This window comes from Gorilla gorilla, chromosome 2 (assembly GCF_029281585.2).
Source record: "Gorilla gorilla gorilla isolate KB3781 chromosome 2, NHGRI_mGorGor1-v2.1_pri, whole genome shotgun sequence".
In the NCBI taxonomy this organism is placed as follows: Eukaryota; Metazoa; Chordata; class Mammalia; order Primates; family Hominidae; genus Gorilla; species Gorilla gorilla.
The window spans coordinates 79848097-79861112 of NC_086017.1; the positions used below are offsets into that span (position 1 = coordinate 79848097).

General features: G+C 37.4%; 1 protein-coding gene across 7 annotated transcripts in view; it reads left to right on the top strand.

The window, feature by feature from the left end:
* MITF (melanocyte inducing transcription factor) overlaps positions 1-4211 on the top strand; it is a 227181-nt gene extending 222970 nt beyond the window's left edge. For all 7 annotated transcript variants that reach the window (XM_055383375.2, XM_004035875.5, XM_063703902.1 and 4 more), the window contains exon 10: positions 724-4211. In XM_055383375.2, the coding sequence (XP_055239350.1) occupies positions 724-1125 (402 nt within the window). In that variant the 3' untranslated portion in view covers positions 1126-4211. The remainder of the gene's footprint in view (positions 1-723) is intronic.
* The last annotated feature ends 8805 nt before the right edge of the window (positions 4212-13016 follow it).

The following is a 13016-nucleotide window of genomic DNA, read 5'->3' on the forward strand; positions in this document are numbered from 1 at the left end:
CACCACACCTGGCTAATTTTTGTATTTTTAGTAGAGATGGGGTTTCAACCATGTTGACCAGGCTGATCTCGAACTCCTGACCTCAGGTGATCCGCCCCCCTCGGCCTCCTAAATAACATTTTTCTTTTATCAGCTCGCATTTAAAACTTTATTTTTGTATTTTTTAACTTATCTTCAGTGTGAACACTAATATCTGTGAGAGACCATCTCTCTCTATTTTTCATACATAATCAAATCTATAAAACACCTAAAAATTTATTTCACATACTACCAGTGGTACTTCTCCTATACTTTAGAACATACAGAGCTCATTAATTTAAAAGAACAAAAAACTTTTATTTTGAGGATTTATTGTTTTCCAAGTATCTGATTTTTAAAAATAGACTTTATTTTTTAGGACAGTTTTTGGTTCACAGTAAAATTGAAATGAAGCTGCAGATATTTCCCATACACCTCATTCCCCCAAGCACGCACAGCCTTCCCCATTATCAACATTCCCTACCAGAGTGGCACATTTATTAGAATCAATGAACCCGCAGTGACATTTCATTATCCTCCAAAGTCTGTACTTTACATTCCCTCTGGTATTGTACATTTTGTGGGTTTGGCCAAATGTCTAATGACGTGCATCTACCATTATAGTATCATATAGAGTGGTTTCACGGGCTTAAAAGTCCTCTGTGCTCTGCCTATTTCAGTGTTTTATCTTTACTCTTATTATAGGAACTTGAAATGCAGGCTCGAGCTCATGGACTTTCCCTTATTCCATCCACGGGTCTCTGCTCTCCAGATTTGGTGAATCGGATCATCAAGCAAGAACCCGTTCTTGAGAACTGCAGCCAAGACCTCCTTCAGCATCATGCAGACCTAACTTGCACAACAACTCTCGATCTCACGGATGGCACCATCACCTTCAACAACAACCTCGGAACTGGGACTGAGGCCAACCAAGCCTATAGTGTCCCCACAAAAATGGGATCCAAACTGGAAGACATCCTGATGGACGACACCCTTTCTCCCGTCGGTGTCACTGATCCACTCCTTTCCTCAGTGTCCCCCGGAGCTTCCAAAACAAGTAGCCGGAGGAGCAGTATGAGCATGGAAGAGACGGAGCACGCTTGTTAGCGAATCCTCCCTGCACTGCATTCGCACAAACTGCTTCCTTTCTTGATTCGTAGATTTAATAACTTACCTGAAGGGGTTTTCTTGATAATTTTCCTTTAATATGAAATTTTTTTTCATGCTTTATCAATAGCCCAGGATATATTTTATTTTTAGAATTTTGTGAAACAGACTTGTATATTCTATTTTACAACTACAAATGCCTCCAAAGTATTGTACAAATAAGTGTGCAGTATCTGTGAACTGAATTCACCACAGACTTTAGCTTTCTGAGCAAGAGGATTTTGCGTCAGAGAAATGTCTGTCCATTTTTATTCAGGGGAAACTTGATTTGAGATTTTTATGCCTGTGACTTCCTTGGAAATCAAATGTAAAGTTTAATTGAAAGAATGTAAAGCAACCAAAAAGAAAAAAAAAAAAGAAAGAGGAAAAGAAATCCATACTAACCCTTTTCCATTTTATAAATGTATTGATTCATTGGTACTGCCTTAAAGATACAGTACCCCTCTAGCTTTGTTTAGTCTTTATACTGCAAACTATTTAAAGAAATACGTATTCTGTAAAAGAAAAAAAAAATGCAGCCTTTTCATGAGGATCGTCTGGTTAGAAAACATAACTGATACCAACCGAAACTGAAGGGAGTTAGACCAAGGCTCTGAAATATAAAGTCTAATCTTGCTCTCTTTTATTCTGTGCTGTTACAGTTTTCTTCATCAATGAGTGTGATTCAGTTTTTCATAAGATATTTTATTTTGAAATGGAAATTAATGTCCTCTCAAAGTAAAATATTGAGGAGCACTGAAAGTATGTTTTACTTTTTTTTAATTTTATTTTTGCTTTTGATAAGAAAACCGAACTGGGCATATTTCTAATTGGCTTTACTATTTTTATTTTTAAATTATGTTTTACTGTTCATTTGATTTGTACAGATTCTTTATTATCATTGTTCTTTTCAATATGTTTGTATTAATTTGTAAGAATATGCATCTTAAAATGGCAAGTTTTCCATATTTTTACAACTCACTGGTGGTTTTCCGCATTCTTTGTACACCCATGAAAGAAAACTTTTATGCAAGGTCTTGTGTTTAAAAGACAGCTTTGCGAATATTTTGTAAATTACAGTCTCACTCAGAACTGTTTTTGGACACATTTAAGGTGTAGTATTAATAGGTTAAAACCAGGCTTTCTAGAAAGAATAAACTTACATATTTATTTTTAGGACATGAAAATAGCAATATTCTTGGAGATTGATAACCATAGCATTAATACGCCCATTATGGTCATTTAAATTGGGGTTTATTTCAGCAAACTTGTTGAATTTATTTTTAAGAAAGAAATACTGTATTGGGAAGTTACTGTTACTTGATAACAATGTTTTAACAAGAAGCAATGTTGTAAAGTTAGTTTCAGTGCATTATCTACTTGTGTAGTCCTATGCAATAACAGTAGTGTTACATGTATCAAGCCTAGATGTTTTATACAGATGCCATATAGTGTTATGAGCCAGGCTGTTGAATGGAATTTCTCAGTAGCAGCCTACAACTGAATAGCAAGTGGCATAAAGCATATCCATTCAGAATGAAGTGCCTTAAATATAGCAGTAGTCTTTTTTGGACTAGCACTGACTGAACTGTAATGTAGGGGAAAGTTTCATGATGGTATCTATAGTCAAGACGAACATGTAGCATGGTGCCTATGTAGACAATATAAGAGCTTCCAATTTTCCTTCAGATATTTTTAATATTAAATATATTTTAGTGACAGAGTGCCAACTTCTTTCATCAGGAAACCTTATTCAGGAGGGTTTTTAAAAAGTGTTTAAATGTCAAATGTGAATTGGTGATGGGTGATGGAGGGTTCAGAGAGGAGTGATCGTCAGATGTGTGAATGGACGGTTTAGGTGAAAATAATCAACTGCGTAGTTCCCATGCACGCTGGGCAATGAGAATCCTTGGAAACATTGGTGATGCTATCAGTTTTATAGCTTTATTACTTAAGGGGGTAGGGAAAATTAGTTCCCATTCTTTCAACCCCCTTAACTGTATAGCTCTTTTCCTAGAATAGTGATGCAAATCTGCATGAACAGCTAATTGTACCATAGTGTTCATTGATACAATCATAGCATTGTCTATTTTTCTCTTCATATTTATATGGGGGGGAGGGCGCTGGATGCAAAAGTTGAAGATCGTGATGCTATGATGTTAGTTTTCCTTAGCTGATTTTGAGGGTTTTTAAAAATAAAGCAAGGTTGACTAACCTACGGCCACGGGAACAGGACCATGGTTAAGCAACCATATAGAAAGCTTTGTTGAAAGAAAGTATGGCATCTTGTACCACTGCCCTGACTGTCACAACTCCTAACCTTGCCATTGCCTGCCTCCCCCTCCCCTTCTCCTTAAGAGACAATTTCTGCAGGTGGCAGGTGAGCAAGCCCAGGAGAATGCTGCAATCTTGGGGGTGGTTTTATTTATTTCTTTTTTGCCAAATAGAGTGTGGATTCATTTTAGGGGCTAGTTAAGCCAAGAGGCAGTGGTTTGGGCTTGTTGTTTGTAACAAGAAAATGATCCACACCACTCCCCCGATTCCCGGGTGCAGAATTGTGACTCGGGGTTGGGCCTTTATATGGAGTGACCAAAATGCCAAGATTGTCCATCTGCCTCTGAGTAGGGCAATGGAAATACCAAACCTTCTGACTTTGCCAAAAAGCATACAAGCAACCTGGTCATACATAGGATGACAAAATTATTTCTGGTTGTTTTTAAACAATAAAGCAATAAGAACAAATACAATACATAGGAAGTTAAAAAGCACAAAGGAATGAACTTATTAATATTTTTGAAAAATGCACTGGGAAAAAGTTGATGTCAATAACAGTATAAAACAGCCCTATTTCTTGATAAAAAATGACAAATGACTGTCTCTTGCGGATGCTTGGTACTGTAATGTTAATAATAGTCACCTGCTGTTGGATGCAGCAATAATTTCTGTATCGTCCATAGCACTGTATATTATGGATCGATATTAATGTATCCAATGAAATAATCAACTTGTTCTTGATAGCCTCATTAAAGCATTTGGTTTTTCACATAGTGGTGGCCTATTGTGTTAATGCCAATTTTGATTGTTATCTGCCTTATCAAAAAATGGTAGTGCACATTTTCTTCTGATTTAATGAATAACAAATTGCATGAAAACTTAGAAAATGCCAGTAAGTACTTTTTTTGTTTAAAATGCCACTCTAAGATGTTACTTTTTGGTTTTAAACATTTTTGATTACTTTTTGACTTACACTCAGATGAGCTATAATTATGCAGCTGTTTTATCCCCCTCTGAATTTGGGGAGATTTTAAACTCCCAAATGCCAAGACTTCATGTTAGATATAGGAGTTTTATTTAAAATGTTTCATTGAGAGGTGGCTTTAAAAAAGAGAAATTGTCAGAGAAACCCTTGCATATTTACAGAAAAGATATTGGGTTTTTAAAATACAAATTTACAATAATGAAAGCTTAATATACCCAGGCTGCCAGCTCCTGGTTGCCTTTTTTTTTTAAATACACTACTTAAGAATCATTTGATAAATGTTGGATTTGAATTGGGAAGTGTCAGACAAAACATGTCTTTATTCCCTAGCTAGACCTTAAACTTCTGCCCTTTTAAAAAATATATTCTGGTTTAACCTCTGGAGAAAATGAGCAAGAAACTTCCTGTAATGCTTCTGATCTGACTGTCAGCTTTTTCCTACGTCTACTTTTCTTCTTAAATTGTAATATACAATAATCAAGGCCTTTCTTTTTTAGACCTATTTGAATTATTTATATTTTCCCTAGAAGTATAACTGTAGGATCCCTTAAAAACGTGTAAAAGTAGGAAGATTTCCTTTTGGAACAAGAGAGAATATTCTGGGCAAAATCAAAAGCAAGTAAGTTGAAAATTGGGGCTTTTCATCTCCGGGGGATCTACAGCAATACCTTCACCCACACTTCTGTCCTGATATTTACCAGTAAATAGTCATTTCACAGCCCATAAGGATCCTTCATCTTTAGCTTCCCCCACTTACACACATACACACACACACAATTAACGTGTTATAGTGGTGTTACCTGAAGATTAGACATTTGCCTACAGTGTGTATGACTTCATTTGATATCCACAGAGTTACATTTCTTAAAATTTTATTAAGCCAATTCACTTTCAAATAAATTATATCCGTTCGATCACCACACATGACCTCTCAGTTAATCTTCCTGGGTTTGAATCTTATCTTTGCCCATGTCTAGCTCTATGATTTTGCGCAAGTTATTTGGCCTCCCTGTGCCTCAAAAGTAGCTACCACATAGTGGTCTTGTGAAGACCATTCGAGTTAATAATACTAGAATTTGTGCTTGACAGCACATAGTAAATGCTTAGTAAATGATAGCTTTTCTTATAATAACCACCTTCATTACTAAAATGGAAAATACTTTCTGGACCGACTAAAATCATCATATGTATTAGCAGTGACATCCACACCACATTTGGCAAAGCACTGAATTACAACATAGATTGAAGACGTGTGTAAACTGGCCAGGGGACAGAAGCCACAGGCTATTTAGGAGAAAGGAACCTTGCTATTTGTAAGACCTAGGGTAGGAATATTTTAGAGAATTCGTAATAAACTCAATGTATCACATTAAAATACCTTCAGCACAAATGACCTAAAATTAAAATTGTTTTAAACCTGTACATTCTGCATGTATGCTTCTGCCATGAGAATAATTATATTATTTTCATAAAATATGCCTTAGTGAAGCTGAAATCTTTATTATATTCTTTGGAAAATTAAACTGTTTAATACTTTGCAATATACACTGATACTATACAGCTAAGAGTAGTGTCTTGACTATATCCTGTCTTCAGTTTCCTATCAATATTGAAATGTTTCTCAGGATTTTATTTTCAATTGTACTTACATTTGATGACTTCTTTGGAAAACCATCTAAGAAGTTAATCTTCATAATCCAGCCAACATAAATGAACTGTTAGAATTACCCTGTTTTTATTTTTTTGTGTATGCCAAGACTTAATGCATAGCCAAGTAGCATGAGGAAAGCTCCTTTAAGAGGAGCGTTGTAAAGTTAGATTTTCATTATATTTAGAGAGAGGTGGTGATGATCTCTTAATTCTTTGCTGCCACATCTGAGGCTCCATAGCAGTGGCTTTATGTCTGCACCCATAATAACATGAATCCATAATACACGTCTGAACAGAGCGTCAGTGAAGAAGCTTTTATTATCCCGGTTTTCCCAAGAGGCATATATCTTCCTCCCCTCAAAAAAGTGTAGAGTAAATCTGCCATATTAAAATTGTCAAGGTCCTGTATATACATAAAATGTAGACATGGTTAATTGTATTTGTGTTCAGTATTTGTAGGTCTTTTGAGCCTATTACCTATACCAGATACACTGGAAAGTAATATGAGTGTACACAAAACCAAATAAATTTCAGCAACACATCTAAATGGTAAAGACAGTTTGCTTTTGAAAAATTTGCATTTTAAATTTCTAATTATGGAGTCAGTTGAAGATATATCCAAATGGGTGCAATTGTCACTCAAAATTCCTTACATATTATTCAGACAGCAAAATCTATGTAAATAGAAACCACGAAACTAGTGTTTCCCAAACTTCACTTTATGGAACTAGTTCCACAAGCTGTTGCGCAAGTTGCTTTGAGGAATGGGGGTTTGGAGGTGGGCTGGGGTCGGGAAATGCTATACTGTAGTTAATTTTGAGGAAGTTAGCTTTGGGAAATGCTGAGCTAAACAAATGTGAACAGGTATTTCTACTGCAAGACTTCTCACATTCTAAATTATGCTAATGGAATTGAGAGTTCTTAACATTTCCCAGTCTCATTTGGCCACAGGATTGTGTGTGTGTGCGTGTTTGTGTGTGTGCATGTGTAAGACACCTGCTAATTGTTCCAAAGAACACAGTTTGGGAAATTCTGGAGATTTTACAGAAATTATTTAAACTCAATAAATATATTTTTTTTGTTTTCCTAAGGCAAGTATGCTTACGTTTGTTTATGATTCCATAGGTAGAAGTCATTGTCATTAAAAAAGTATTACTCTGAAGAAACAAATTAGCTTAGGTTTTCATCTCCATTGAAAATATAAAATTCTGATTAAGGAAAATATTGGCATTAAGAAACTGTTATTCCTGAATTTAAAAAGTAACATGTTTTCATTTTCAAAGAAAATATTCACTCTGATTACACACATGTTCAATGTACCTTTTCTATGAGTGGTACTATAAAAAGTTCTTTATGTTGAATGTCTCCCACATCTTTAAATATGGACAACCTAATGTTTAGGAAATATTTGGTTTATAACTTTAGGTTCAGCTCACTGGTTTTTGCTGGAAGGACATTAGGAAGAATTGTATGGTATTCAGAATTGATGTAGTCTTGTCAATGACTCTTTTTCAATGAAGGTAAGTTCTGACAGATGGATCAGGTTGTATCTCCAAAGTTTGGTTGTTAATTGGTTATAGGCCAACCCACAAGAGCTATATTAATTCTTACATGCCTGTAGTATATTATAGGACTTATTAAGATTCTTTTAGAATTTAAACACTGTATTATGAAGCCCAAGGGAAAATACATTAACACACCTTTTCCACTCCTTACAGATGAGATCACAGATTTCTTTCATTCAATATCTTTTAAAAATACTTTTCAGCCCTCACTCTTCACCTAGGAATAAACGGTGAGCAGAGGAATTTCACTCCAGTGGAATGAAGGAATTTATTGGCTCATATTACCATAAAGTCCAAATGGCAAATATAACTTCACGTATGCCTGGGTTCAAGGGCTCAAACAAGCATTCAATCTGCTTGTCTCTAACTTCCTTGGTGCCAACCTCCTCTTGGAGGCAGGTCTTCTCCATGAGGTCCCCTCTGGCAGTTTCAAAGTCCAGTAGAAAGCCAGCACCTCTTTCCCAGTTGCTATGGTGAAGTCCCTGTAGTAGTTCTGATCAGCCCTACTTGGTTATGATCGCCATAACCCAAAAATGGAACACACCAGTGGGCCAGGTCTGCGTCACGTGTCCACTCTGCTAGATTCATTCAGCAGCACCTAAACCTTGTAGACCAAGAGACAAGGAGGTGGGACTCACCCAGACTCCAAAGGATACTGTTCCCAAAGCGGGAAGAGGAATCTCTGTAAGCAAAACAACAGATACTCATTGCTTAGACTTCAAGAGGACTGGACAAACTCTACCCTTGCCAATCTTTTGCCTTTTCAGGTGCACAGATTTGGGACTTTCTTCTTCCTTCACCCTTAACCCCAGGGTGATAGAAAGGGAGGGAAGGAAGATATTAAATCCCTACAGCTGCATCTCCCTCTTCCTCATTATTCATGGCTCATTTCTCATAACCAGCTCTCTGGCTCTCACCCCCTACTCAATCCTCTGCCAGACAGAAATCCTAAGACCCAAGTTTTGCAATAAAATACAGTCATGTGACACATAATGATGTTTTGGTCAATGATGGATTGCATATGTGATGGTGGTCCCATAAGATTACAATGGAGCTGAAAACTTTCTATCACCTAGTGACACTGCAGCTGTCATGCCATGAGCTCAATGCATTACTCACATGTTTGTGGTGATGTTGGTATAAACAAGCCTACTGCACTGTCAGTCATAGAGAATTATAGCACATACAATTATGAACAGTAACATAATACTTGATAATAAATGACTATATTACGGATTTATGTATTTGCTATTTATCATTATTGTAGGGAATACTCCTACTTGTAAAAATGGCAGGTCCTTCAGGAAGTATTCCAGAAGAAGGCATTGTCATCAGAGGAGATGACAGCTCCATGCATGTTCCTGCCCATGAAAACCTTCCAGAGGAACAAGATGTGGAGGTGGAAGACAGTGATATTGATGATCCTGACCCTGTGAAGGCCTAAGCTAATGTCTCTGTTTTTGTCCTTGTTTTTAACAAAAAAGTTAAAAATTGTTTTAAAGTGAAAAATAGTAAAAAGCTTATAGAATAAGGATATAAAAAAGAAAAATTATTTTATTTACTTTTATTTTTATTCTCTTTGAGACAGAGTCTCACTCTATCCCCCAGGCTGGAGTACATTGGTGCGATCTTGGCTCACTGCAACTTCCGCCTCCCGGGTTCAAGCGATTCTCCTGCCTCAGCCTCCTGAGTAGCTGGGACTACAGGTGTGTGCCACCAAGCCTGGTGAATTTTTGTATTTTTTGGTGGAGACAGGGTTGCGCCTTGCTGGCCCAGCTGGTCTCACACTTCTGACCTCAAGTAATCCACCCACCTCGGCCTCCCAAAGTGCAGGGAATTCAGGTGTGAGCCTCTGCGCCCAGCCAAGAAAATATTTGTGTACAGCTGTACAATGTGTGTTTCACACTGTGTTATTACAAAACAGTCAAAAAGTTAAAAGCATCAAAAAGTTTATAAAGTAAAAAATTATAGTAAGCCAAGGTTAATTTATTACTGAAAAAAGAAATTTTGTGTAAATGTAATGTAACCTAAGTGTACGGTATTTATAAAGTCTGCAGTAGTACAGTAATGTCCTGGGCCTTCACATTCATTTACCACTCACTCATTGACCCACCCAGAGTACCTTCTAGTCCTGTAAGCCCCATTCACGAGCCCTATACAGGTATCCTATTTTTAAAATCTTTTATACAGTACTTTTACTGTACTTTTTCTATGTTTAGATACACAAATGCCATTATGTTAAAATTACCTACAATATTCAGTATTCAGAGGGCTCACCAAGCACTCACTCCTCTAAATACAAATGGACTCTTACTTCTGTCATTTCTAAAGCCAACTTTGTTATCATGATGTTTTCAGTTGCCCATTGCAGAAACGAAACTCCATTTGGAAAAAAAAAAAAAAAAGGCAGGGAGGAGAGAGGGGAGTTTACTGGTTTTCATAACAAAACTCCAGGGTTAGAACTCAGAATGGTGACTTCAGGTGCTCAAATGACCACTTCATGCATGCATTGCTCCCTCTTCTTAGACCTGCTCTCCTCTGCGTTGGCTTCATTTTTAGGCAAACTCTCCCTACGAGGTGGCAAAATGGCTAATGGCCCCAAACACAACCTTGCAGTTTATCAACCAGCCTGGAAAGAGCATTTCTCTCCTCCCAGAGTCTCATTGGCTCAAATTGGCCAGTATGTTTAATCCTGGACCAGTCATTATTTCCAGGGGCATGGAATACACTGACAGGCTATTCCTAATCATATTTTTACCCATTGGGCTGGGATTGACTCAGCCTTTTTGGAGGGGAAGGAGGCAACCCTAAAAACTGAGAAGCCCTCATCCAAGTTGTCCTTTCTGACTGTGTCCACTTGCTTTTCCAACAATCAGCTCCTTATCTTTCAGGTTTCAGATGAAATTTCACCTTCTCAGAGAAGAGGTCACTGACCACCTTACATAATAGAAAGGAGACTCTATTTGCCTTTCCTTAACCTACCATCTTGTTTATTTCCTTCATAGCCTTGGGTTGCCTTTTCTCCTTCTCCTTCTCCTTCTCCTTCTCCTTCTCCTTCTCCATCTCCATCTCCTGCTCCTTCTCCTTCTCCTTCTCTATCTCCTTATTCCATCAGTTTGAACTGGTTTCTTGTCCCTTTCATAGAAAGTATTCATATTTGTGATCAGTAGACAAGGGTTGGCAAGTTTTGCCACAATATTGTCAATAAGAATACAGTCTTATTTTTAAAAAAATAAAATAAATGAAAGTACTAGGTTAAGAGAATCTGTTTGCTAGGACTGTGGAAGTATTTGTTTATAAGCAGCATGTTATCACATCTTATTTACATGAGTTCTTGGGAGACTAAAACTTCTACATGAATTAACTTACGGATAGCTGAACTTAGCGCTTTAAATGGCCGAAATTTTATTTTCACTATTTTTGATGATAGGCTTTCTCAAGTGTATGATTCTCTACCTCTTGAAACAGACTGTAAAGAATATAATTTTACCTGTGCTTGATGGCTCAGGGTCATCTTTAAGATTATTTTTACTTTGAGCTCTAACGCAATGGTGTCCTTGGAGGCTTCAGAGATGTAATGAAGGTTTTGGTCCCTGTATGAAGAGGCCCTAGAGAGCAGCACTTTCATTCCATCTTCTTTACCCCCAAACCCCTTCAGATTTACTGCTCCAGCTCTGCTGTGGGCTTGAGAGAATTGCTAATCCAGTTAAGTCTTTAATAGTTAACAGAATTGTGTCTTGTATAAGGTAAATGTGCCTCGTGTAAATATCTGGGCATTCTGCTGCCTGTGCTGCAATGCATAAGCTTTAGTGCTTTGATTTTGGCTATGAAGAAACCTTTTCCTCCCCTAGTTGCCTGTTTTTTCCACTGGACTTCAGCTAATTAGAAGTTGCTGGATCTGTGACCTAGTTAAATAAGTTTTTCTATAATTAGAAACACAGGTTGGACTCGTTAGGGTCATGAGATTTCATTTTGTTAAGCCACTTGTAAGCCATTCTTTCAACACTTTGTAGAAATTCTGTTAGGTTAGTCCAACTCAGACGATGACAGAGTCAGCAAACTTTTCTGTAAAGGGCAAGGAAATAAATACGTTAGGCTTTTCGAGCCAAAAGGCAAAATTAAATATATTGTATTGGTGCTTATGTAACAAGAGAGAAAACAAATTTCTATAAATTTTTCATTGATGAAATGCTAAGTTTAATAATAATTGAATATCATTCTTGTAATACAACTCTACTATGAAGAAAAATGGAATTCTTTTGGGGGAAAAATAACATTTTGATTAATTGCGGTTCAAAGTTCCTGTCCCCTAGCCTCAAACTGATTGTAAATGCTTATCTGTAAAAGCCACTCTTAACTCACAGGCTGTTCAAAAACAGGTGGCAGGCCAGATTTGGCCTGCAGGCTATCTTTTCTCAACCCCTGGACTGTGGCAGTCTAATGTCCCCTGATAACTGTTTTCTCTTCTTCATTTTAGCAATAGAATGCCCTGAATTGTAGGTCAGCACATAGCCGTATTGCTGGGTTCCATAGTTCCCAGCCTCTGTTATAAGTAGGTGTGACCCTATCATTAAATGCTGCATAATGGGATGTGAGCAGTCCTCCATTTCTTCCTACTGTCTAGGAAAGAGTGAGAGCTGAAATAGCTTCCTTGGACCAGAGATAAAGGTCCTATGTTGGATATGGTGGAGCTGCTTCATCTTGCATCTCCAGAATGCTGGGTAGAAAAAAAAAGAAATGGTTGTCTTAATTAAGACCTGTGTGATGGTTAATACTGAGTATCAACTTTATTGGATTGAGGGATATGAAGTATCGATCTTGAGTGTGTCTATGAAGGTGTTTCCAAAGGAGATTAACAATTGAGTCAGTGGGCTGGGGAAGGCAGACCCACCGTTAATCTGGTGGGCACAATCTAATCAGCTGCCAGCACGGCTAGAATATAAGCAGGCAGAAAAATGTGAAAAAGACCGGCCTAGACTCCCAGCCTACATCTTTCTCCTGTGATGGATAATTCCTGTCCTTGAACATCGGACACCAAGTTCTTCAGTTTTGGAACTCAGACTGGCTCTCCTTGCTCCTCAGCCTGCAGATGGCCTATTATGGGACCTCGTGATTGTGTGAGTGAATATATATATATATTCCATTAGTTCATATATATATATATATTTTTTTTTTCCTTTAGTTCTGTCTCTAGATAACCCCGATTAATACAGATTTTGGTACCAGGAGTGATTGTAAAGGAACAGAATATTAAGGATGGAGTTCTTTAGTCAGTTTTGGGGTCTGGAGTTGGCTGCTTAATACGATTAGACCCCAAAATGCTAAGGACTCTACCTCTAATAGTATGGAGAACACCACTGATAGTCCTTGGCATTAAC